General features: G+C 58.6%; 1 protein-coding gene across 1 annotated transcript in view; it reads right to left on the bottom strand.

Annotated features, from left to right (window-relative positions):
• Positions 1-5,390: 5,390 nt before the first annotated feature.
• Positions 5,391-26,939, bottom strand: part of TRAM2 (translocation associated membrane protein 2) — a 73,555-nt gene continuing 52,006 nt past the window's right edge. The window contains exons 3-11 of the mRNA XM_004605855.3: positions 19,566-19,675; positions 18,992-19,108; positions 11,650-11,708; positions 10,487-10,571; positions 9,968-10,038; positions 7,552-7,656; positions 7,179-7,322; positions 6,408-6,571; positions 5,391-5,525 (exon numbers count right to left, since the gene is read on the bottom strand). Of these exons, the coding sequence (XP_004605912.1) occupies positions 5,452-5,525; positions 6,408-6,571; positions 7,179-7,322; positions 7,552-7,656; positions 9,968-10,038; positions 10,487-10,571; positions 11,650-11,708; positions 18,992-19,108; positions 19,566-19,675 (929 nt within the window). The 3' untranslated portion in view covers positions 5,391-5,451. The remainder of the gene's footprint in view (positions 5,526-6,407; positions 6,572-7,178; positions 7,323-7,551; positions 7,657-9,967; positions 10,039-10,486; positions 10,572-11,649; positions 11,709-18,991; positions 19,109-19,565; positions 19,676-26,939) is intronic.

Genomic DNA, 26,939 nt, shown 5'->3' on the forward strand with positions numbered 1-26,939 from the left:
GAACCAAGGCAGAAGGGGAGAATGGCTGTGTCTCTGTGGGGGCACACTAGTGGCTGTGTCTGAGGTGACACAGGGCAGCTGAGCATTTAGGGCAGAGGCAGAGCCAGCCACTACACAGACCCTGGGCCTGAATTCTGGCTGCACCCCCCTGCACTCTGAAAATGCAATCTGGCTAGGGACTAGGAAGCCCAAATCTACAAGCAAGCTTTGAGGATACTGGGGAGCAACAAGTTTGATAAGATTGCTGCAACACATATCTCCAGGGAATCAAGGGTCCCATGGCTGTCTCTTAAATCACCTGCCAGCACAGTATGTGTGAGCTCATTAAAAAAAAATTAATTTTATTTGTACCACAACCTTACTCATTTACTGTTATCCTTCAGTCTCACCATACCACTCCCACAAAAACAAAAGAAAAAAAAAGCAAGCCGGAAAAGCCCCCAGACTGGACCACAGAAAAGCAACATGAAGACTCAATGCTAGAGACTTCTGGCTTCTTATGGCAGAGGACTGACTGGGACGGGGTCCACACCAGGGCTTTCCCTCATCCCACTCCCCACAACCCAGGGGAGCTTTCCTCAGCTCCTGTCGCCGTGCTTCTCTCTGAGCTCTCTGGAAATCACAGCAGACCACTGTGGGCACTGGGGTGGTCTTAGGAGCACCAGCACCCCCACTACTCAGCACCACCCACTCCCACTCAGCAGCTCTTCAGCACCCACACGGAGTTTGTGGTCTTCCCGCACGAACCTAACCCCTTCATCAATCCGAACGACTTAAAGTGGCGCATGCTTCCTTCCTGCAAACTCCACATGACGAAAACTCCTCCATACTGTCATACTTGGTTGTAAAACCCAGCAGATCATGCAGCTTACTGCCCAGCCCCACTGACTCCAGCTGCCTCTCAGCCTTCATTCCCACCTCCTCAAGCACCTGGCCACAGAGAGCAAGTACCTCAGAAGAGATCCAAGCCATGACCTACAGAGTGAAAGACACTGGGGAGGAGAAACGATACTAAAGTCGAGGCCATCTCATTTTTCTAGCAGACACAAGTGCAAGCAGGGCTCTGGGAGTGTGGCTCGGTGATCAGTGCCTGCCTGGCAGGTGTCAGGCTGCACGTTCAACTCCTAGCATGGAGCCCAGGCTGCCTAGTGACATCCTGGTGCCATGGGCATTGGTGGTCTCCATCCTCTGCCACAGAGAGTGCCTGTCCCCAGACAGCAACAAGGATAGGAAAGGGACAGGGTCAGGGAAGGACTAGTGCTGACATCCCAATATAAAAGAAATAAGGAATTAGACCAGAGAAAATTCGATGGGTAACTCTGTGCCTTTTATTCAGTTATTTCAAAAATATCTGTTGCTCATTTGTTTCAAAATGTACATTAAAAAAAAATCCATACAAAACTGCAATTTGTTTTTAACCAGACAGACACAGTGAAAAACAGATTCTGCAAAAAGTTCACTGAAGGTAAAAAGGTCCCCCTCCCCGCCGCGGAAGAAAACACAACCCTTTTGCATGAAGGCATAAATACGGCAGGTACAAATGTTCCTTGAGTTCCTTGTTGAAATTTGGTCCATAACATGAACAGGCTAACGTAGAAAAACCCAAAGAGTTTGTCCACATTTGCATTATGCGTTGCTCAGGGCACCAGCAGCCTCAGCTCTCCCTCCAGATGTTTTATTAAACAAGAGGAACTGAAAAATGAGGTTTATCATCAGCACATAAACACTCGACTCTGTACCCAAGGGTGAGGGGGTACCTACACCGCAGCCAGATGCTTTCCCGTGAGCAGGGCTTGTCCGGAGCCCGGCGGGTTCTCAGTCAGTCTGCACCCCTTTTTCCGGCCGAGCGCCTCGGGCTTCAGTCCCAGACAGAGACTGATTAATGCCCTGCCACGGGGATGGTATTTTCCTTTTCAACAGATTAAAATACAGATACAGATATATATGGACTTCTAAGTTGACGCTACATGTTCTACCAGAGTGCCCCAAAACCCCTGGGCTCAGGGGAAGACGGTGACACTGGGAAGTGGCTGACCTTACTTCTGTGGGGGATGTTGACCCTCCGCCCTCTGCCCCTCCCTCCCCCAGCTGCCGGCCCCTGGAAGGGACCAGAAGGTGGGGAGGAAAGACAAGCCCACCAGCTGGGAGTTATTGCACAACCCGGAAGAGCAGGAAACAGGCAGGCGAGTGGGTGAGGGGAGGCAGCACAGCGACAGACAGGAGACGCAGTCAGAAACCCAGGTTCTGCAGAGACTTACCCAGGGATGGGTGTGGGCACAAACTGGGGCGGGCCTGACCCGGAAGGGAAAAATCAACACCTTTAGCAAGTCCACTCAGAGTGGGGTGGGGTGGGGTGGGAAGCAAAGCAGAGAGGAAGTGATGATAGCAAGGCGGCCGGCCTTTGCTGCTTTGCACTCTGGAGGGCCCTGGAACAGTGAGGCTCAGCGGGCAGCGTCCCAGAACCCAGGTGGAAGAGGAAGATGCCAGAGCCCCATGGCCCTCAGGGAGCAGGAGGCTGAGAAAGAGGAGGCCCAATGGCCTCAACCCTTGTCTTTCAGACACAGAACTGAAGTAGGGTCTGGGACAAACAGTCCTGGAGCACTGGCCGCTGGACACAAGACAAGCAAGACTGGAAGATCACAGGCAAGTAAGGCACTTCTGACATACACACAAGGCTCTGTGCACCAGCACAAACTGTCCAGGCCTCGCTCCCCCTCCGACCCCATCCCAGGCAAGCTAAGCCTCTGCAGGAAGCTCGAGGTCACGCCAGCCTTCCCGGCTGCATGCGCTCTGCAAGCTACCTGGAATCAGAATCAAAATCGGGCTCCAGGGACTCGAGTTTTCGGTTGTGGACCTGGGGGTGGGGTGCATGCTTAGCCTCTACCTCTAGAGAAAGAGCACTGGGTTCTGAGGCAGAAGGAACCCCAGAGGCACATAACCCAGCCCTGGATCCGGGAGGTTTGAGGGCTTAGGGACTCCAGTCGAGAAGCACTCACGGAGGTGCCACAGGCCATTGCAGTGTCCGAGGGGCTGGCACATTCCGCCTCAGACCCTGACACATGAAAAGTTGGCCCCAACTGAATAGGCCTGGCTCTGGCCCCTGGCCCTGTCTGCTCCCTCCCCTCAGAAGGCAACACTGCTGCTCTCGGAACCTGTACGACAAAATCAGTAACGTTCACATCACCGAGCCGCCAAGGAAGGACCAGGACGCAGGACCGTTCCGTCCTGCCCAACACACCCCACACCCGCTGCGCTTCTCCACAGTGTGCGCAAGGGGGATGTGGTGAGACGCAGCGGCTGCTGAGGTAGACGAGCGTCTGGTCTGCTCTTATGGGAGGCCCGGAGCTGACAATAGCTGGGCACCTGGGGAGCAGGAGCAGGGGCCATGCTGGGCTGGCCGGCCCAGCAGACTCACAGGAATGCAAGGAGCTGTGCTGCTGCAGCCCTGGCACCAAGCGCCCAGCCAGCCTGCCAGGCCTTGGCCTTTGCTTTGAAAGAAACGTGCCAAGGGTGCTGGTGGAGGACGTCTACTCTGACCCCCTTCCCACCTTGCTCACGGATCAAAGCCGGGCTGCTGAGACGGGAGCCCCACACATGGCCTTGGGCTCACACAGCAAAGGTGGCTGCACTCGGGCATCGCAGAACCAGCCCTGTTCTTCAGAAAACGGAGTGGCAGGGGCGGGGGGGCACAGCTGGGCATGCTGAGAGTAGCAGATTTAGGGACGGTGATGCCATGTGATCTGTCAGCAGGCACCTGCGCACGGGATAAGAGCAGCTGCCCCCCGCAGGCCCCTGCCACACGGGCTGGGGGGAGGAGGGCTACTCTAGGGAGCATCCACGGGGCCTCCCTGCCATCAGCAGTTACAGGCACAGGCAGGGGACAGGACAGAAATGGCCAGCCGATGGACTCCGAGTCAGTTTTCCTGGGTTGCTCCAAGCCACCCTTTGCCTGGTGTTCCGTGGCAGGGCACCGTCAGGGAAGGGGTAGGCAGGTGGATGGGAGAAATGCGTGTTTCTCAGAATCTACATCTGCTCGGCGCATGCAGCCTTATCCTGGACAGAGAAGACAACATCTACAAGGACCAGCTGGTAAATGAACATTTTATCTCTGATGCAAGGGGTGTGGAGAAGGGGAGCTGCCTTGACGAAAAGCCCCATCTCCCCCTTGGTGGGTGAGCATCCTGGGTTTGGTTTCCGCTGTGATGTCGGGACGAAGACCAGCCCGTGAAGGACACGACAGTCCCTGTGCCACCTAGATGTGCGGCCTCCCACCTGGCACAGCTCAGCTCGTAGTTCGGGCCTTGGAAAACCAAGCGTCTGCTTCTTGAAGTCCTCGCAAGGCACTGAAAGGACGTGGAGGCCTTGTCTTTGGGTGGAGGGGATCAGGGAGTGTCGCCCGCTGCTGCCCAACAGAGGGCACACGTCGCCGACACTCTGGATGAGAACCACTGATGCAGTGGGGCCACAGATGCGTAAGTGAGACCAGAGGCTCAGACGACACCTCCCTGGGGCCAGGGGATGGGCCACGAGGGACTGGAGGTTCCCAGAACGAGCCCGGAGGCTGGGCCTGTGCTCCCAGGCCAGTCTATCAGCAGCCGTGGGGGTTGCTGTTGGATGCTGGTGCACGGCCCAAGAGGGCCCAGGCTGCCCCTCCACCCCTGCTGCCCTGTCGGGAACAGCCTGCTGCTTGCTCCGCTCTGCTCTTGCTCCGGAGTGGGAAACGCCTGCCCCCCTTCATCGTGGCCCCGCAGGATGACAGCTGACAGACCCCTGATCCCTGGGCTGCTCCCGGCGCCTCCGTGACTCAGGGCCACCAGATTCAGCGCTGTCCTCCGGGGCCAGGTGGACATATCCCAGAGCGCAATGCCTGGGCTGTCACAGCCCACAGTGCCCCGCTGACCAGGCAGAACTGGATTCTGGCGTCTCGTCTCATCAGTTCATCAGCACCTAGGAGACGACGACGGCAACAGCGAGCCCAGGAGGGGCTCCTTGGCACTCGGCTTCCAGACCAAGACGGGGCTCGGCACCAACCTGGTGTCAGGGGGCCTGGACTGCAAGCTTGGCTCCCTGTCAGCGCCCGATCACACACAGGGAAGCTGCAGCCCGGCAAAACTTGGCAAGTGAAAGGAGAAAAAGCAGCAGCCGTGGTGGAGGAGGAGGACGAGAAGGAGGAGGAGGAGGAGGAGGAGGCATCAAGGAGCCACAGGGACGAGGGAGGGCATGGGGGGCTGGAGGGAGAGGAGGAGGGAGAGTTTTGGTTTTACTGAAAACATCTGATGGCAGAAGAGGAGAGAGTCAAAAAAATAGAATAAAAGGAAAAAACCGATCCAAGACGGGTTTCTGCTGTTTGGGATGGAGCCGCAGGGGCAGGAAGTGGCTGCAGCGAGCAGGGCAGGCCTCCCAGCTTCCCCCCGGGACCCCGAGAGGATTCCGGCTCTCCACACTTTGGCCTTAAGGAGACTTGAGTTTCTTAGTCCGTGGGGAGGTGCCGTTCTCTGCCTTCACCACTCCGTTTTCATGGTAACCTGAGTGAAGGGAGACAGAGAGGGTGTTCTGGGGATGCCGGCGCCCAGGGAGGCCTGGGGACACGTGGCATTAGCTGCCACAGCACACGGGAGCCAGCCTGGGAGGGGCCCAGAGGACTCGGCCCAGAAACAGGCGCCAGCTGCCCAGGCCGGAAGCTGCGGCCGGTGCCTCCCCAAATCGCCTGAATGGCGAGGCGTCCTGGGCTGCTTTCAGCACCCCTGCAGGCCACCACACCCAGAAAGGCAGGCCAGAGGGCCAGGGGCCAGGGGCCAGGGAGAGTGCCCAGACAAGGCCTTGCTCGGAGGCCTGACTCTCTGGCAGGAGAAGAGTCTGCCTTGAGGCTGTCAGGAGCACCCACAGGCGATGCCCTGGGGGCAGAGATCCAGCACACTCTGTCCCCCTCCCCCTCCCCAGGGCCTGCTGCAGGGCAGACCCAGCCGCACACGGGGCCACTTGCATCCTCCCGGAGCCCTGGCCCTGTGGCCGTGTCTGCAGAGAGGCAGGTGAGCCAGGAGACAGCTCCCAAGCTGGCAGCACCCCAGCGCCTGGCGGCGGGGTGCCCGGCCACTGCCAGAGAAGTGGGTGTCCCTTGCCTGCAGCCCAGGGAGTGTTCACGGTGCTGTACCCCAACTCACTCCTGAGGCAGGAGCCAGGGGCTGGGACACCGCCCAAGAGGGCAGGCAAGTACGGGGCCTGCTGCCCACAGAGCTCCCCACCCGCCGCTGCCCTTCCTGAGCATGGCCGCGGCATCTCCCCTGCTTCTGCTGGCCCACACCCAGCCACGTGCCGGGCAGGCCCAGGCGCCCACAGAGTCGGGCTGAGGAGTGGCAGAGCGAGCCCAGGGAACAGCCCACGGCCTGCCCGCCGGCCCTGGCACACACCTGATTCCCTCTTGAGGAGTCTGGCAGGGAGTCGGGGGGCGACGGGCACTCTCCGCTTGGCGCTCTGTTCGTTCCAGTATTCGCGCCAGTGTCGCAGCTGCGAGTGGATGAAGCGCCACATGAGCCAGGCCTGGGCGGCGCACACCAGCAGCAGCACGCAGAGCCTGCAGGGGGGAAGAGAGCCCAAGGCTGAGGGCGCCCAGGGATGCTCCGCTCCAGCTGCCCAGCCTCCCGCAGGCGCACCCTGGTTCCAGTCTCCCTGAATGCCCCCACTGCCTGGTGGGGCCGGCTCTGTGCTGGAAGGCCAATGTGGTCCCCTGAGGTGGCCTCGGGGATGAGGCTACGTGAACGGCTTCTCGGCAAGTGTCACTGAAAAGCCCGGGGCCGGGCTGAGTGTCTGAGGCCTGCAGGTCAGTCCCAGCACTGCCCCAGTGTGGGACCCCCACAATTCTGGAAGAAAACAGATCGCCCGCCTGCGCAGGCCTCCGGGTCCCCCAGGATAGCGGCTGTGAAGCACGTGTCCCCCCAGAGGCTGGGCATGAGGGGCGCGCACACCACGCAGATGATGTGGCCTGCCCTGAGCCGCAGGAGGGCTCCCCTCCGGCCTGGGCGCCTGACAGATGGGCGGCTGGCCCAAAAGAGAGGTGACCCCACAGCTCACAGCGGGGTACAGTGTGTGGTGGGCTAGGGTCACTGCTAGTGACCTCCTGTGGACATCAGGTCAAATCCGGGCGCCCTGACCCAGTCCCTAGCACTCCTGCCCGAACTCACCTACACAGCAAGGTGTTGAAATTCCCTTTTTCGGGGTCAAAGGCCTGGTTCTCCATCCGCGCCAGTCCGAAGCCTATGGCCAGCACGGCGAGGGTGAGGATGAAGAGGCGAGTGACCCCAAACACAGCAGCCCAGGCGCTGAACCTGCTTGCGGGGGCGGGACAGGGATGGCGGCCCTTAGGGCTTCTGCAGTGACCCGCACCCACTTCTCCAGAAGTGGCCGCAGGCAGGCAGAGGGTGGCCCAGGAGGCCGGTGGGGGTGGAGACGTCTGGCACGTGCAGCTCCAGGAAGGAAACAACTTGTGGTGCTGCCTGCGGGGCGCATCCCTCCCTCCGCCCTGCGCCCCCCACTTCCCCCTGCACGGCCACTCACAGCCTCTCGTTGTTCTCATCTGCAAAGTAGAAGAGCCGGGCCGTGTGGAAGAGGAACTCAGTGGAGTACTGCAGCAGCAGCAGGATGAGGCCCAGGCGGCTGAGGCTGCCGAGAAGGGGGCGAGCGTCAGTCTCCCCACCGTGCACCTGCTCCCGCTCCCCACCCCTCTCAAGGGGGACGCTTCGGGCTCAGCAGCACTGTCCAGCCTTTAAGCATCTTTCCTGACAGGCTGGGCGGGTAGCTCAATGGGTAGGGCGCAGGCTGTGCATGCCATTCCATTCCCAAGCTTCTCCGGGGAAGAGTGGCTGCAGTGTGGCTCCCTCCCGAACAAGTGGCCAGAGAGATTTCCTGACGCTCACAGCCTGGCCTGGCTCCTGTGCTGCCTGGGCGAGCCTGAGGAAATGCTTCTCAGCCCCCGTCACCAGACACCCCTGCCCAGCTGCCCAGCTCTAAGCAGAGATGCATGAGGGCTTTCCTGCCAGCGAACGCTTCCGGGGCCACGCCTCGCAGCCGCTGCCACCTAAGGCAGCCGAAGCTGGGCCCCGACTCACAGTCACTCGCACTGAGAGCCCCAGTCCGGGGCAGGCCTGATAGTACCTGCCACTGGTGAGCGCTGCCACTCAGACACAGCGAGACAAGCCTGCGAGGTGGCAGCAGGGGCCCGACAAATGCGCAGGACGTGGACAAGTCCCTCAGAGCAGGCAGTGAGCTCCCTCGGCAGTGCTAAGCAGGGACAGGGCTGATCCAACGCCCAGATTGCCGGAAGCCACACCCAGCTCACTGGGATGACGGCGGGCACCCAGGAGAGCCAGAGCAGGGAGGGAGACTGCCTAATCTTTGCTCAGCCTGGTGAGCACGCTCAGACTCTTCTGTGACCCGTTGCAATCTTGTTCTGGTCTTCAACCCCCCTGGGCTCCTGGCCCCACTGGCCTCAGGGCCTTTGTACCTGCTGCTCTGCTGGCTGGAACAGGCTCTTGTTCTTCCTGTGTCTGGCCTGCTTACTTCTCAGGCCTCCCTTACCTCAGCTGAGGCACCACCACTGCTCTACAATTCGCCCTGCTTTACTTTCCTCAGCTCCCCCTCTGAGGGTCTGCCATGCCAGAGGGATGGCCCAGGAGGGCAGGGCCTGTCTTTGCTACAGCTCCTGGAGGCCGCTGCCGAGGCTCCCCTGCATGCACCTGGCGTGACCAAATGCCTTCAGAACCAAACCACATCGACCGCCCCCCATAAGAACATCAGCCACCTGCACGAGAAGGTCTCTCCCACTCAGGACCCCCTCCGGCCAAGGCTGGCTCTCGCTGTTCCCCACACTCACTACTCCTGAAGCCCCCACAGGGACACAGGAAGGGAGGTCGAGCCCCTCAGGGTAAGCCATCCCTGCTGGGGGGCAGGGTGTGGGCAATCTGCTCCCCACCCGCTCGGGGCCTGTCTTCGTCCAAGCAAGAATTCACGGGCTTGGGGCTGGAGACACAGGAGAGTGGGGAGGGCGTTTTCCTTGTATGTGGCCGACCAGGGTTTGATCCCCGGCATCCCATATGGCCCCCCAAACACCGCCAGGAGCGATCCCTGAGTGCAGAGCCAGGAGTAACCCCTGAGCACCGGCGGTGTGGCCCCCAAACAAATAAAAAACATTCACAGGCTCACCCGGGGTCTGACCCCTCATTTCAGAGAGGGAGGAAATGTCTCAAAGGCTGCTCGCAGCTCTGGGGGACAGAAGGGGTACAGCGGTGGGAGGGTCTGCAGAATACCAGGCAGTGGAAGCTCTCCTGGCAGGGGTCTACCTGGGCCTTCTGGGTGTCGCATCCCAACCCCCAACGCCCGCCCCAATGTGGCAGGACCAACTTCTCGCTCGCCTTTTGTTCGGGACACCTGAGGAGAGCCAGCACCTGCAGCCTCAGCCCTCGCAGACTACTGGGAGATGCTCCATGCCTGAGGACTCCGGGGAGCTGCCCGGACACCCTGAGGGCATCCTCACAGGATGCTGCTCTGGGCACCCAGGAGGTGAGGACTCAGGTTCTCCAGGCGGAACCTCATCCCTCGTCCGGAGAAACTGCAAGGCACGCCTGACGGCATGAACTAAGGCTCCAGATAAGTCTAAGGTTCAGAGTCACTGGTCTGCACCAGCACCATCCTCTGACTTCACCCAACAGCCAACTCCTCTCCCTCCCCGACCAGTCCCAGAGAAGGGGAGCCTGGGCCTCGGGCTCCGGCACCTTCCAGTGCCTCCCCCAGCTCAGTCCCTGGGATGTCCACCCTCCCTGGGGCCGGCGAGAAGGGAATCTTCCCTCACTCATCACTCTACACCCAGGCCTCCGCCTGGTCCAAGCACACAGAAGCATCAGATGAGGGCTGTGGTGGCAGGCGTGGGGCAGAAGGCTGGGGCCAAGGGAGCCGGGGGACCCGGGGTCAAACTCACTTCAAGAGGTACGCTCCGGCGATGTGGACCAGGTACAGGCAGATGTACTGCAGCTGGCGGGGGATCTCCTCCTGCAAAGGAGAGCGGCGGGCTGTGGGGTCGGAGACACCCTCACCCCAGAAGACGCAGGAAGGGGGCACAGAGGGAGGCTGCACTGCTCCCCACCTCGTGCAGGCCTGGCTGGCTGAACCTGGAAGTCTCCACACCCCACCCCCAGCTGCCCAGAAGCCTGAGGGCGGGTGCCCCTGGCCAAAGGGCACGATGGGGCAGAGGGAGAAGAGACAGGAGTGGGGAACAGGCCTTTGGGATGATGAAGGCCTCTCCATCTGAAAGCCAGGCGAGATGTCCCTGGAGGCCACACTTGGAGTGTGAGAGGTCAGAGGCCAAGCTGGTGGCAGGCCCTGGGCAGGGCTTGGGCAGGGAGCGGTGGGCGGTGGGGGGGTGGGGGGGTTCTTCTCCCTCAGACCCCTCTTCCTGCAGGACGTCCAGCACACAGGAAGTTGAGGGGTGAGCACTCACCTTCCGTACCTTCTGGAAGTAGAGCTCGGGGAGCGCGTGCAGCCAGTAGGCGAGCTGGCACAGGTAGAAGAACTTCACCTGGAAGCTGGAGGCAAGGGGCCGTCACACAGGGGCGTGGAGCCTGCGCCAGACACGGCCGTTTCCATGGACACACATGCTCCCCAGGGAGAGAGGGGACAGAGAGGGAGAGCAGGAAAGAGGGGAGAGCTGAGCAGCCCTTCGGGCTCAGGGGGACGGAAGGGGACAGCACCAAGGGCAGCAGAGAGGACAAGGGTGGGACAGAGGCTGAATGTGGGAGCAACAAAGTCGGGGTCTCGGTCCCACGGCTGCTGCTGCTCTGAGGGAGCGTGGGAAAGGCAGAGCCACCCCCCGGGGAACCCGCTGCTGCTTCCAACAGTGACGCCAGCCCAGGGCACGGAGGCTGCTCCGGGAGCCACAATGGGGCCCCAGGAAGGTGTGAGGCTCTTTCATGGAGACGCTCACTCTCGGGTCCGCCTCATGGGGCCCGGGATGCCATACACAGAATGCTGGTGTCACCTCAACTGCATAACTGGGGATCTTTGGGGGGGGCAGGGGCAGTGTGGCTCAGGAGACAGAGCAGATGCTCTGCCTGTGTGAGGCTCTGGGTTTGACTTCTGGCACCTCACAGCACTCCCAGCACTGCATGGACCCTGAGCACTTGCTGGCATGGCCAGGGCGGGGGCGGGGGGTGCGAAGGAGGGTTGCTGTGACAAGCTCAAGTAACAAGTGGATAATATTCTGAACCCCCCAACTGATGGTCTTTGGGGGAGGGGGCCCAGGGGGGTGATTCAGTGAGGGCAGCCGAGACCCCGGGAGCTTGGCCGGGGGAGTCCCAGGCAGAAGGCGGTCGTTGGTGGACCAAGCAGCGGGCCCTTCCCTAGCAGACTCTGTAACTCTCCATGCTTGCCCGGACTTCCCGGCCTCAGAAAGCGTAAGTCCCTCCTAGGCCGTGACAGCTGCCTGAGCCTCCGGAGGGGCTATCCCCGGCCATTTCACCCTGGGAGTCTCCAGCGAGCACGGGAGGTGTTGTGCCCTGTCCGGGTCCCATGCCCGGAGAGGCTCAGGGTACCAGCATCCTCAGGCCAGCTGGCCCCACTCAGGAATAAGACAGCCAAGGGGCACTGAGCCCAGAGGGTACTCACGGGAAGTACACGTGCGGGTAGTCTTCCCAGAGGCTCCTGGGGTTGGTCAAATATCCTTCCTGCAGTGGGGAGGAGAGACAGCACTGAGGCCCGTGGGCCAAGTCCCATGCGGGGTGGGGGAGCTCAGGGCCACCCCCGGGCTCCACTCTAGCTGTCGGAAGGAGGCGGCACAGGCTGTGTGCAGGTCGGCCTTGGAGCCAGCTCCTGCGGCCCCGTTCTCGACCATGCGAGATAGGAGTGGAGCGGGACTCAGAACACCTCAGACACAGCCGCCGTCACTGCACAAGTGAGGGTCCCCGAGGACACAAAGACCCTGCCCCCCTCAGCCCTCCTCAGCGCCCCCGGGGTTCCGGTGAGCAGCCAGTGTGCACATCATCTACGCAACGACTCTTCAGATTTTGACTGGCAAGAGGCACTCAGGAAATGCTTGTAGGATGAATAAGCAAATGGACTCCGGGGTCACCATTAAGGGGGGAAAACAAAAGGAGAAAGACACAACCAGGCCCTACCCGGCCTCAGCCCCCAGGCCCCGGGTCACTGGGACGTTCTCACAGGGCCTCAGCCAGCCTCCAGGATGGGCACGACCCATTAGCCTCTGTGACCCTCGCCCCTGGCCTCAAAGGGGACACCGTGGGCCTTTGCAGAGCTGGGGGGGGCACCTTCTCCTCCGCCTCCTCCATCACACAGCACCCACAAAGGCTGCAGGAACCAGTCACTGACACAAAGCTGAACCCCTGAGGAAAGAAAACTGCTCCTAGATTGGGGGGGATGTTGTGGGGTCAGAGTAGGTACCCACAGGTGCCTTGGGAGGTGGAGCGTGAGTGTGGGGATGAACCCCTCAGCCCCAGGACCCTCGAAGGGCCGAAGGGTACCGCTATGTGGGTCCAGGCTGAAACAATGTCACGCCCGGCAAGTGAGGGGCTGGACGTGGAACCGGAGCAGGTCACGTAGTCTAGGAACCCTGCGCTGAGAGAACAGTGTTCACAGCGCTGTGGGAACCACCAATACTGCTTTGAGGTAAGTCACTGCATTTTCCTGCTCATACAGCTGTGGCTGCATCTGCGACTTCAGACCAGAAGACGGCTACGGCCAATGGAAAAGGAATTCAGCTTGTGGAACTACACATTCCAGAGCTGTGACCTGGGGCTGTCTGTCCACCCACGTCAAGCTGGGCAGGGCTGAGGCAAGTCCCCACGTTCTGTGTGGAACCCCTCAGTGACGTGCACCTGGAGCTTTACCAATCCCTACTCCCCAAAACCAGCTCACACAGGAGGGTGTGTCCAAAGGGAAGTCGGGACCAAACGAATCAAGATGCCTCAATTAGTGGGGAGTAGTAATTTAAGGTCTGAAATGGAACAGGCGTTGTTAAAAGGCTACAACTGGGGAAATGAGACCCATTAACAGCAGTGAGTGCTGGGGCAAGGAAACAGCTCAAAGTGCTGAAGCACATGTTCTGCACGTGAGTCTCAGCTGGGACCCCAGGCCCTGCCGGGTCCCCGAGCACTGTCAGGAGCAGCCCTCGAGTACCGAGTCAGGAGCGGTCACTGTGCAGTGCCAGATGTGCCCCTCAAAAAAAAGAATCAGTAAGTTCCGAACATACCAGATTCTCAATAAACTCCTTTTTTTGCTTTTTGGGTTACACCCAACAATGCACAGAGATTACTCCTGGCTCTGCACTCAGGAATCACTCTTGGTGGTGCTTGGGGGACCATATGGGATGCTGAGAATCGAACCCGTGTCGGCCGCATGCAGGGCAAACGCCCTACCTGCTGTGCTATCACTCCAGCCCTTCAATAAACTCCTTCTTAATACTTAAAAAAAAAAAATGTCGTGGCCAGAGATGCCCTTGGGACCTGCGCTCAAGGACGTGCTAGAGTCTCGTAGAGAGAACCTTGGTGAAGGTACTGCAAATCCCACAGGGAAACAGCCTTGTGCATACAAGGGTCGGCTCACACGATCCCATTCAAAGCGAACACGCTGGGTGAAGGAATGAATCCTGCTGCAAGTGCTCACTGGTGAGTGAAGAGAAGCTCCTGTCTGCACCTCAGAGAAGGCTGAGGCTGGTGTGAGATTAGTGTGACCTCACTTTGCAATGGGGAAATGAGGAAACACAAGGAGGATTTCCTGAAGCCTTGGGCCGCACAGCTGGAGTGGGGGCGAGGCGGCCCTGCCCACCCAGCCGACTGTGTTCAGTCAGCAAATCTCTGTGGCGCTGCCAGCTGTGGTGGGAACAGGGGGGCGCCAGCCCGTGGGGGCCGTGCTCTGGGTTCACCATCTCCGTGTTTCCCAAAGTAGGTGACGCCACCCGCCTGGGAGGGGGCGGGAAGGCAGAGAAACCTCAGGTACAGCTGGGGCACTTGGTCACTTAAAGAAGGTGCATTTCTGGAGGGGGGCTGGGAGGGTACTATGGATCTTTTTCTCTGAAAAGCGGTGGGACAAGGAAAAGAAGTCTGGAACCTCTGGTCTACTGACACCGCAGCCCAACGTGTGAGTGAGGGCTACCTGCCTTCCACCCCATCCCGGGACACTGTGCGCCCTGCAGGACAGCCCCCCACTAGGGCACCCTAACATCCATCTCAGGGAGGCCTGAGCTGTCTCGGCCACCAGGGTGGACAGCGCCAGGCCTCCCGGAGGAGGCCTCACCCCAAATTCCCAGGTACCCTCTCCCCTCGGTCACACACAGCCCCAACAAGGAGCTAGGGACCCCGACCTCTTGCACAGTGCCAGGCCCAGCACTCGGCGTGCGCTTGGCGCTCTCCTCTGTCTCATTCCAGAAACATCCAAGAGGTGAGGACGTCCTCCCCCACCCAGAGGAAGCAGCCACATATTTATGCAGGATGATGGAACCTCTGGGACTGAAGTAGGAGAGAAACTTCTACCCAAAAAAGAAAGCTGACCAGGGGGAGATAGACAAGCCCATTAACATGTGACTCGACACAGACCCTCCCCAGCCTGGCCCTCATTCCACAAAGAGGTCAGGTCTTTGCAGCCCCTCATCCCCACCTCCTGCAAACTTCCAGCCCTGAGGCCTGGGCAGGAGCTGGGGTGGCGGAGGGGGGGGGGGGCGCAGGGAAATGACTCAGCTCCAGCTCTCACAACTGCCTTTTCCAGACCTCGGGCCAGCAGCTGCCAGAGCTGGAGGCCTGGGGCTGCTCTCAGTTCCCGGACCCGGGGCCACTGCTGCCACCATCCTGAGGACCCCCACCCCCGCGCTAGAAGCCCTTTGCTCTCTCCTGGCTGCGGAGCTCCTGCGTGCCCGGCAGCTGGGGTGGTCCCTCCCTTCCCGCTCCTGCACTTCCTGCCAGCGAGCTGCCAGCAGCCACCTCAATGCAGGGACACCTGGCCATGGCCTAGAACTGCTCCCAGCCGGGGGGTGCCAGGAGAAATGGGTCCTGACGCGGCATCCTATTAGCTATGGTCTGCCCAGGCCCTGGACTTCATGTTTCAAAGTATGGAGTGAGGGGCCAAGGTCAAAGGTGTACAGCACATACCACCCCCCGCACACTAGGCACCAAGTTCGGCCCCACCCCCACCTCCGTAGTTTGGCAGACGGAGCGCCCAGGGTCCTGCACTGCCCCCGTGTCCGGGCCATGAGCCGGAGTTCAGAGGTAGAGAAGTCAGAGGCCACATCCTGATAGAATCAGTGCCTGGCCCAGCTGCAAAGCTGCCACTCGTCCCTGGACAGACCAATGCAGAAAAACACTGGAACCAAACACGAACCACAACCGGAACAGCCATTTTGGGCGCAGGACAGGACTCGAGGCACTGTGTGTGGGGGAGGGGAGGGCGGGGCACTGGCAGTCATGCCCGGGGATCTCTCCATGTGGTGCTGGGGATCAAAGCAGGCTCTCCCACAGGGGAAACAGGTGTTCAACCCACTGAGCTCCCTCTCTGGCTCCCAGGATCAAAGCAGGGTCCCACAGGGAAAACGGGCTCAAACCACTGATCTCTCTCTTTGGCCCCAGGGTAAAGCTTCACTTTCCTTTTGCTCAGTTATAAAAAGGGATCATCACATCAGGATGACTTGGAACCCGAGCCAAGCATGTGTGCTGGTGCTTTCAGAGCCCCCCTCAGTAACACAGGACTGGTCTAAAACACTGGCTCAGGGCCAGAGCCATTGTACAGTTGGGAGGGCGCTTGCCTTGCACACGGCCAACCCAGGTTCAATCCCCACATCCTGTATGGTTCTGAGTCGGCCCAGAGTGAGCCAGTGAGCCCTGAACGCAGAGCCAGAAGCCCTGGACACCACTGCATGTAGCCTCCACAATTAAAAACAAACTACCAAAAACCCCTCTGGCTGAGGAAGAGCAGGTGCGTGCAGGGATGCTGGGGAAGGGGGGACCAGAGGAGCCTTTCAGTCACTGATTCTATTAAGATGTGGCCTCTGACTTCTCTGCTCCGTTTTCTGTTGAGGATATTGAGCGGGGAATGGACGGCCTTGGCCCTTTGAAGGGGAAAAAGGACGACAAGCTCCCAGTCACCAGCATCGTGCTCCGAGGACCTGACCGAGTGGCTGGGGCACAGTGGCTCAGTGGGCGGCTCCCAGGCCGGAAGGGCTGTGAAGTCACTCGGTCGCTGTGCCAAAGCTGCACTATGTGTGCTGGCAAGGGCGGGAAGTCAGCGGGGAGGAAGGGTCAAAGTGACTCAGAGGAGAAACAAGGGCCTGGAGGACTGACCCACGGCTGGAAATTTGCCACAAGTGGTGCGGGGGCGGGCAGTGAGGACAGAGAAGGGGCCACCATGACGACAGTGGTTGGAAATGATCACTCTGGACCACAACTGCGTGCGAAAGTAGGTAAAGGAACAAACACAATAACCTCACGGTACCTGTCCTGCAAACCGTAATGTGCAAAAGGAAGGAAAGAGAGCGCATGTGAGAGAGCGAAAGAAGTCTGCCAGAGGCAGGCTGGGGCATGGGGGTGTGGGAAAGAAACTGGGGACACTGGTGGCAGGAAATGTGCACTGGTGAAAGGACAGGTGTGGAACACTGTATGGCTGAAACCCAATCATGACATCTTTGTAACCGTGTATCTCACGGTGATTTTTTGCTTTTTGGGTGACACCTGGCAATGCACTGGGGTCACTCCTGGCTCTGCACTCAGGAATTACCCCTGGCGGTGCTCAGGGGACCATATGGGATGCTGGGAATCGAACCCGGGTTGGCAGCATGCAAGGCAAACGCCCTACCCGCTGTGCTATTGCTCCAGCCGCCCCCCACCATTTTTTTTCTTTAAAATAAAGTGACTCAGATGAGGCAACCAGGCACAGTGGAAGGTCTGGGTGCCCGAGGCGGCTCTGCTTTGAAGTAGCTCAGGGGGCTCCAAAGGCTGAACCCAAAGGTGCCACAGAGGCCCACACCTGCCAGCACCACAGGGACCAGGCTGGGGGCGTGACGTGCAGGCCAGCCTTCGGGGACACGGGCCAGCAGAGGCCGGGTTCTGGTGAGGAAGACTGCTCCTGATGACATGCTAACAGAGACAGAAGCCATCAACCACAGGGCACGCAGGCTTCAACTCCGAGAGGACAGACTCTGCATTCAGGGGAGAGCCCAAGCTCAGCGGGGGAGCACCTCTGCTGGGAGGGGGGGAGGAGGGAGAGTGAGGGGCTTCGGGAAGGCGGGGGAAGAACTTGCCTTTTGGGATTGTTCAGTTCTGTTTGGGGGCCACACCTGGAGATGCTCAGGGGTTACTCCTGGCTCTGCACTTACAGATTACTCCTTGGAAGGGCTCAGGAACTGTCTGGGATGCCGGAGATCGAACCGGGGTCACTGTGTGCAAGGCAGAGTCCTATCTACTATGCTATCTCTCAGGCCCGGAAACTGAGCAAAAGTCACAGCAGAGCTAGAGAGACAGTAAGCAGGGTGGGTGCCTGTCTTACAGTGGCCCACCCAGTTTCAATCAACGGCACTGCACGTGGTCCCGAGCACTGCAGGTGCAGCACAGAGAGAGAGAGAGAGAGAGAGAGAAGAAGAAAAGGAGGCAGGGGAGGAAGGGAAGAAGGAAGGAAGGTAGGAAGGAAGGAAGGAAGGAAGGAAGGAAGGAAGGAAGGAAGGAAGGAAGGAAGGAAGGAAGGAAGGTAGGAAGCAAGGAAGGAAGGAAGGAAGGAAGGAAGGAAGGAAGGAAGGAAGGAAGGAAGGAAGGAAGGAAGGAAGGAAGGAAGGAAGGAAGGAAGGGAGGAAAGAAAGAGGGTGTGGGCCCAGGGAAGTGGCTTAGCAGCAGAGTATATGACTTGCATGTACACACACACACACACACACACACACACACACACACACAGAGTCCCTGGGTTCTCCAAGTTCTGGGTCTGAATTCTTCACAGGCCGATTCTTAACCAAGAGACCAGGTAAGAGAGCCGAGATGCTCCGGGGGTGCTGGGGAAAGGGTGCTGTAGGGAGGGGTGGGGGCACCGTGGGGGCAGCTAACCAAACACTTCCTAGCACCACGAGTCTGATCTTGTTACAGTCAACCTCCCATCACCGCCCCACACCCTCTGAGGCTGTCCACATTCCTAGGTAGGAAGGAATCCTGCTCCATCAAAGGCCTCTGGAAACAAAAGTCTGATTGTGGCTGAGGCAGTGGGGAACCATGCCCCGGGCTCCTCCAGACACAGGAATGGCAGAGAGGGGTGTGTGTGTGTGTGTGTGTGTGTGTGTGTGTGTGTGTGTGTGTGTGTGTGTGTGTGTGTGTGTGTGTGTGTGTGTTGGGCAGTGGGCGCTGGTCTTGCTTGCAGGTGCCCAAAGGGGTGCAAAAAAGAAGTGTACTAGACTTCAGAACCCAACACCAGCACAGCGGGTAGGGCATCTGCCTTGCATGCAGCTGACCTGGGTTCGATTTCCAGCATCCCGTATGGTTCCCTGAGCATCGCCAGGAGTAATTCCTGAGTGCAGAGCCAGAAGTGACTCCTGTGCATTGCCGGGTGTGACCCAAAAAGCAAAACAAACAAACAAACAAACAAACAAAACCAAACCCAGGTCCAAGCCCCGTCCCTGCGACTTCAGAGCTGCCCAGGGTGCATGATGACAGGGGAGCCTGGATGTCCACAATCCTGGAACATAAATGATCTCCCTGGAAAGTGCCTGTAGAAGGCCGAGTACGACACGGTGCCCCATAGACCGATGGCATCACCACCGCAGAAGCACCCGGCTGCAGTGACACACACTTCCCTAAGGACTTGATGACTCTCCTGGCTCTGTAAAGTGGCCTCCACGTCCCTGGGCCTCTCTCTGCTCACAGTGGTGTGACTCGAGCCCAGCGTCAGGTCCCCGAAGCCGAGAGCTCTCCACGGCTCCCGCTCCGGTTCTTGCCCCATTAAGTCCTCGGGCCTTGCCTGGCGGGTCACTCACCGTCACCACCACATAGAAGCACCATATCACCGAGCTGAGATGGAAGACGAGCAGCTGTCCGGACTCATTGAACTTGCTGTGTTTGACCTTGGAGAGATGAAGTCGTTTGCTGATTTTCTAAAGGGGAAGAAAGAAAAAAATGAAAGAATCCTACCTACGTGTGTATTGGCAACAGGCAGCTTTCAAGGTCCTGTTTTCTCCCTTGCAAAAGGGCTGATGTTGGAAGTCAGGTTTTTTGTGGGGTGCTGGCAGGGGGTATGAACTTAGGGGGGATGGGGTGGGGAAAGGGTTGGGGGTGGGGACATACACCTGCGGTTGCGGGGAGCCACTTAAGGAGCAGAAGAGGTGGGGGTGCCCCACCCAGAGGGTGGCGGCCTGGCCACAGCTCAGGCCACACTCTTTCCCACGAATGATCACGCCCTGCCTCCCCCACCCCCGCCCCTGACCAAAAGAAGGCTGCTGGCAGGCCCAGAGACTGAAGCACAACCAGGGCAAGACCAGGCTTCTGGAAGCGAATAAGGGGGCTCCCCCAGGGCAAGGGTTCCCACCCTGAGCCCCCAGCCAGGCCACTTACATCTAGAATGTACTCCTGCACCACCGCGTGCAAGATGATGGTGATGAAGATGTAGAACAAGACGGTAACCAGGTCCTTGGGCCCGTAGTGGTAGTGCACAGTCTCGCTGTCTGCGGAGGCAAAGGGGACCATGTCAGCACCCCCGGGGTGATCGCGCCATCCAGCGCTACCCGTGGGCAGGAAACCTTGGCTTCGAAGAGAGCAGCTTGCCTGAGGATATGCCCCATCTCTGGGCTTGGCCCTCAGGGCGTGGGGGATGAAGGGGTATTCAAGAGGGACAGAAACCCCTTGGTCCTGAGGACGCCGGGCCCCACCCACCCCTCTCTGTGTTACCATCCTCTGGAGGACCAAGTCTCTGGGCCGTCCACAGCCCCACACTCAGGAGGCCCTCGGGCTGGGTTCTGAGTGGATTCACCAGTCTGAGTTCCAGGCTGTAGCCAGAGGACGGCGGGGAAAGTGCCGGTCTTGCAGGTGGCTGATTGCGGTTCCATCCCCGCCGTCCACCCCCTGTAGCCCCCTGAGCACCGCCAGGAGTGATCCCCGAGTAGAGCCAGGACTAAGCCCGGAGCACTGCTGGGCGTGGCCCCCAAACCACTCCCCAATTCTCACTGGCACCCTGCGCGACACAGCTGCTGTGTGCCTGTGCCCTCCTCTGTGAGCTGCAGAGGGTCGCAGCCCCTGCCCCAGCTCATCACACGACTGGGAAGACTCAGCAGAGCCCCTGTCGGCAACGGCACCTGGCTTCCGCTGCCACCTTTGGGGGGGCCGCTGGGTCACCGTGAGGGCCAGGTCAGCAGCGCCTGCCGGCACCCTCAGCAGGTCGGCGGGGCACTGAGCGCCGCGAACAGGCGTGAATCTGACTCCCTGATGCCCTCGGGTCCTGCGGGGGCCCCGCTCGGCCACCTCCTCCTTCCAGATGTGGCTGTTCCCGCCCCTCCCGCAGCCCCCGGCTGCCAAGGCCCTGAGTCACGGCCTGACTCATCTCGCTGGCCGGCTGTGCGCTGTGCTCGGCCGGGGGTGGGGTCTGGCCCAGCGGCAGCTGGTGAGGGCACTCAGGAGTCAGTCCCCGGCCTCTGCCCCCATAGACAGGGAGAAAGGGGCGGGGGGGAGGACGGGGTGGGCGCAGACAGCGAGCACGCACGTGTGTCAGAAGAACCAGACAGACATTCCTTCCTCCCTGCCCTCCCCCAACTCCACGGGGCTCTGCTCAGGAGAGGCCGTGAGCTGCTAGGAAGAAGAGAGATGCCCTGGGCTCTGCTCGGACCAGCAAGGAGCTGAGCGACGTTCCCTGATGGGCAGTCCAGGGGGCCAGGAGACCAGCGTGTGTGTAGAGAAGGCTGATGCCACTGGGGACGGTGGTGAGCTCGGAGGTCAGGAGGCATGGGGGACCCCAGGGGGAGGCATGCAGGGCTTCGGTCACTGGTGGGGGACAGGGAGGGGCTATGGGACGTCGGGGCCTCCGGTGCCATGGGGAAGTGAGGAATCCAGGTGTGCTCTGAGATCAGAGGAGATGGAGAAGGAGGGCTGAGCAAGCTGCCTCGGGGTTGGGGGGGCGGGTGAGGGGAGTTCGGCAAGAGAGAGGGAGGGGAGCAGAGAACCAGGGCAGCAAGGTGAGGCCCACCCAGGAGCCGAGTCTGGAAGGGGGTCTTGGCCCCACGGGAGGAGAAAGTGGTGGAGGAGGATGCGAAGGGGGCGTGGGACGCCTCCACAGGGCAGGCTGCTGAGCTTGCATCCCCCTGTATTCTCCTGCCTTCATCACCAGGGAAGGGCGAAAGAGACTAAGGAGGTGGCTGCTTAGTATCAAACGATGAAAGAACCGAATACACACAAAGTTGCAGCCTCAAGACCAGCATGGTTAGGTGGAACAGGATTCACCCTCGACCAAACAAGCCGGGTGCCAAAGCAATGAGATAACCGTCAAGATTCTGGCGTCTGACTGGTTAAAGAAACTTTGGTACATCTACACATTGGAATACTATGCAGCTGTTAGGAGAGAGGAAGTCATGAAATTTGCTTATAAGTGGATAGACATGGTGAGTATCATGCTAAGTGAAATGAGTCAGAAAGAGAGGGACAGACATAGAAGGACTGCACTCATTTGTGGAGTATAGAACAACATCACATGAGGCTGACACCCAAGGACAGTAGATACAAGGGCCAGGAGGATTCCTCCATAGCTGAAGCCTGCTTCATGAGTGGAGGGGAGAAGGCAGATGGAATAGAGAAGGGATCACTAAGAAAATGATGGCTGGAAGAACCAGTTGGGATGGGAGATGCATGCCGAAAGTAGATAATGGACCAAATACGATGACCTCTCAGTGTCTGTGCTGCAAGCCATAGTGCCCAAAAGTAGAGAGAGAGTATGGGGAATATTGTCTGCCATGGAGGCAGGGGGAGGGTGGGAAAGGGGGGGTATACCCAGGATATTGGTGGTGGGAAATGTGCACTGGTGGAGGGATGGGTGTTTGGTCATTGTGAGATTGTAACCCAAACATGAAAGCTTATAACTATATCTCACGGTGATTCAATAAAATTAAAAAAAAAATTTTAATAAAATTTAAAAGATTCTGGCAGCTCAATTTTTAACCTACTCGGGGTCGGCTCCCCAGATTCCCTTTCTTCCAATGAGATGTGCCCACAACCCTCGGGTCCAGCACAGGCGCGTGGGTGTCAGTGGCTTTCCCTTCCTGTGCCGTGCACAGCAGCACACAAGCTCGACGGCTGACCATGACGACGGTACCGGGGGCCCTGGGGAAGCGGCAGGAGCACCGGCCTCTGGACAGGAGCAGAGTGGCACACACTGCGCTCACAGTCTTACACTCAACAACAAGGCCGCCAGCTAAGAGTCAGGCCGAGGGCTGCAAGGCCTCTTCTGCAGACACATCCACACGGCCTCACGGCCCCTGGGTGCTCGGTGCCGATGCACCGCACATCAGCGCCATGGGGTGTGTGTGTGGGGAGGGGGGATGGTGCTGAGGAACCGGCTGTGGGGAATGACTCTCAAGATCCTTCTGAAACCCCGTTTGTACGCCCCAGCCCTGCCTCCTGGTCTCATGATACGACTCTGGGGATGGGCCTCTGTGGTCCTGGGGAGCGGCTCTCGAGATGGCAAGGAGCAGATGAGGGAAGAGGGCCTATGGGGGAAAGCCACACAGGACACTTCCCTGGTCTCCCTGCCCAGCCACCGAACGCCACAGACACTCTGTCCTCCCCCCGCCCCCTCGGCCTCTCCACCCCTCCTACAAACCACGCCATGCAGAATGTGCAAACACTTTTCCCTGCCTCCTCCAGGTTATTCGTTAGCTACCCCGTCTCTGCTGCCTTTTTACTTCTCATCTGCCTGGGACAGTTATCTCCAGCTTCCCACAGAGATATGGGGGGGCTGGGGGCTGGGGGACTTTGCGTTCTCCCTGGAGGCCGAAGCAAACTGAGGTCTCTGGGTTTCCCTTCTCAAATCCTAGGATACTCACAAATTCTGATAAAAGCCTCACTGGGCCGCAGGGATAGTGCAGTGGGACTCGGGCACTCGCCCTGCATGCGACTGACCCGGGTTTGCTCTCCACATTCAGGCCCCAAAATCCTCAAGGAGTGGCCCCCAAATTAGAAAAATGCAACCCCCCAACGGGAACCCTCTCGCTACCCAAGCTGCCGCGCTCGCAGCTCTGTGCTCACTTGTACCAGCTCTCACCGGGCCGTGTCTCTAGGCTCGAGTCTTGGAAGCAAAATGCTGACTCGGAAAAAAGTGGGGAACCCGGGGGAGCAAATCACACCGTTGGTGGGGGGTGGGGGGTGCAGGCTTTCGGCACACAGGTCTGCGGCATGCAACGGGGAAAATTCTTTGTCCCCAAACACGCTTTCCACCACTTTTCTTCAAACTCATTCCCCTCCTGGCCTCTTTTTCACGGCCACTTTGTGAGAGAATGTGTTTAGAAAATGCCCCCTTTCCTTTTAACCTTAGAAGAGAACTTGTTTTACTCCAAGAAAAACAACTCAAATTTGGGCTCCCAGGGGCTTACAGGTGGCCTCAATATTGGGGGATGCCGTGGAAAGCTTCGGAGCCCATTTCCCAGGGGACAAAGGGGGGAGTGGAGAGACGAATATCATTCCAGATATTTCCAACGCTAAAAGAGAGTTCGTTACAGGAGAGGGACTGATTTGAAAATGTGGGTGACTAATTCAAACACTTGAAAAAAAAAAACACTTGAATGGGCCAATACCAATCTGCCAAAGAAAACACATCTGCCGGCCAACTCCGACCACGGGCCACCAATTTGCAACCTCCAGCCTAAGATGACCCCTGGCCCCTCTCCAACCCCAATATTCTGAGTCATCTTCTCACACCTCCCCTCCCCTCGGGTTGGGGCTGTGAGGGGTGGGGGTGGGGGGTGAGGTGGAACATCCAGCTGCCCTATCTAATAGGAATCCTTGGGACTTCGACAGCACCTTCAGTAATGGCCTTCCCACCCCTTTCCATCCAACTCCAGCATTGGAAAGGCCAAATAATAAGAACCTGTAGAGACGTGGTGGCCGTCGTTGGTAGCTGCCCCTGTCACAAGCAATGCTCCCACTGACGTCCTTCTTGTTCCTTATGACTGACAGGTGGTTCCCTGTTTCCTCCCAGGTCATCCGTGGGCAGCTTTTTCCGTCTGCCTCAACCCATTCCGACCCTTCCCACCCAGTCCAGGCTACCCGGAAGCTGCTCGCCGTGGCCACTCCCTCCGGTGTCCAGACTCCTTCACATGCAGGCACCGGGCAGCAGGGGTTCACCTTCATCCCAAGTCACCAGTCTTCAGAAAGCGGGACTCTGCTTTCGTCCCGCCCTTCGAGCTGCTTCGTCCCGCCCTCATGCCCAGCCACCACCTGCCTCCCCCAGCCCCTGTGAAACGGAGTCATAAAAACTGTGAAAACTGGAGTCATAAAACTGACTTTCCAGTGGTGTCTATGCTTAGGGGCAATGCTGCTCTCACATTACTTTAACTCTTTGACAGTAGCTAGATATGAAAAGACCACTGGAAGCAACATCAGAGGAAAAATGACCATCATGGAGAAAATATTTACAATGCAGATAATAAGGAAAGGCCTAATCTTGACGATGAACATAAGGGTGCTGGGAATTTGAGGCCAGAAAGATCAAATACCCAACAGAAGAACAGGCAAAGCACAGGAGCAGCCGGTCACGGAAGCAGCCAGCCCTTGCACTTTAAAGAGATGCTCAGGGCCGGAGCGATGGCACAGCGGGTAGGGCGTTTGCCTTGCACGTGGCTGATGTGGGTTCCATCCCTGGCATCCCATATGGTCCCCCAAGCCCACCAGGAGTGATTTCTGAGGGCAGAGCCAGGAGTAACCCCTGAGCATTGCTAGATGTGACCCAATAAGAAAAAAAAGAAAGAGAGATGATCAGCCCGGCCCCACAAAAGACCTGCATGACAATGCAGTCCTGTGTGGCTGTTTCGAGCAGGCTCATGCCCACACCACTGGTTGTGGCCAGAAAACTGTCCCACTCTTTGCACAACAATGAAACTGACCTTGAAGGACACCATGATGCTGCTGGGATTTCTCTTACATGCGGAAACTGCCGTATTCAAGACACTGTGTACAAGGTTCTGTCCTACAGCAAGGTGTGGACAATATGAAACCAACGGAAACAACCCACATTGTTTGCATGGACGGGGAGCGAGTGAAATAAACCGGTTAGGATAGGTGTAGCTCCTGGAAGTGTCAAAGGAACGGTGTCACCGACTGGGTACTCATACTGTGGTGAAAGTTTAACAGGACTCCCCGTGCCTCTGGGGCGCCCTTAAATTTGAGAAGCACTGATGGAAGGTGGGTGGGGTGCAGGGGTTTGTTTGTTGTTGCTCTGCTCTGCTTTTGTAGACCAACCCTGGTTGCTGGTGTGGGATGGGGCAGGGGAGGCGGTTGCAATGCAGTGCCGGGGACCCACAACGTGTAGGCATATGCCTCTCTTGCGTCCCCCCCGCCCCCCGCCGTAGCCCAACAGATACTAAGAAATCACAGTGAAATGAAGGCCATTAGTCAATTTTTTTCACCTAGGAACCCAGAAAAAAGGAATGGAACAGACTGAAACTCTTTCTTGCCACTATCACTTGCCTCGCACGTGGTCCAGGGACTCCCTGCCTCGGTCTCCCCTTCTAAGCCACAGGGGCAAATCCTGCTACAGACCTCCTGTCTTCTTCTCACAGTCACATATGCAGTTCTCACTACCGCCCGGCAGCCAAAGGCCAAAGCTATGACCACAGCACAGTAAGATGCTGGCAGGAGGACGCTAAGCACGAACCCGAGATTGTCAATCCTCCCAGAAGCATGGGAGATGCCCACCAAGGCCCCTGCCCCTTCCCCCGAGGGACACCCAGGATGTGTGTGACCTGGAAGAACTCCTTTCCTGCCCTGCAACACTCATCTTGGGGTTCCAGCCTGCAGAACAGAGGAGGAAGTGCCTGCTGTTCACAAGCCTTCCAGCCTTGTGAGGCTGGCCAAGCAGAGTGAGATAGTAAACCTAGTGTTTCGGCTGACTTGAAACATGAAAGATTCAAGGGAGCTGAGGACATAGCGCAGCTGGCTGAGCACACGCCTAACGTCTCGATCCCTGGCATGCAGGGCCCCTCTCCTGTGCGGCCAGGCCTCGTCCCTGTGGCTATCACCGAGTCTCAAGACCCACACCAAACCCCTTCCCCCAAGCACTGCTAGGCTGACCCCTATTTTTTTTTTCTTTTTGGGTCACACCCGGCAATGCACAGGGGTTACTTCTGACTCTGCACACAGGAATTACCCCTGGCGGTGCTCGGGGGACCATATGGGATGCTGGGATTCGAACCCGGGTTGGCTGTGTGCAAGGCAAACACCCTACCCGCTGTGCTATTGCTCCAGCCCCTGACCCCTATTAAAAAAACAACTCCACAAATGGTATAGCCATAGACCCAAAACACAGATTCCATGACTGAAAACATGAGATCTAAGCTGCAACCACTGAATCTTTGTAAGGTGCCTGTCTAGCAGACAGGCGGTAGGGGTGGCATGGGGGTTGGGGAGGGCGTCTGGGAACACTGGTGGAGGGAAGTGGACACTGGTGGAGGGATTGGCGTTGAAATATCATGTCTTAAACTCAACTATCAGCAACTTTGTAAATCACAGTTCTCTAAGTTAAAAAAAAAATCCAACTTTAGGGCTAACGCTAAGCCCTGGGTCAGTGGTCAGAGACATGCTCACTTATCTTTCAGGTGGACGAACAAAGAGACCTGGGATAAAGGCCTCCATGGCACAAGAGGACCCGCCCAGGGCTGGCCCACTGTCTGCCGGTGTGTCTCTGCCCACCAGGCCACACGGTGTACCTTGCTCCTCTGCCCTTGCATCTACCCC

This window comes from Sorex araneus, chromosome 4 (genome assembly GCF_027595985.1).
Source record: "Sorex araneus isolate mSorAra2 chromosome 4, mSorAra2.pri, whole genome shotgun sequence".
NCBI lineage: Eukaryota > Metazoa > Chordata > Mammalia > Eulipotyphla > Soricidae > Sorex > Sorex araneus.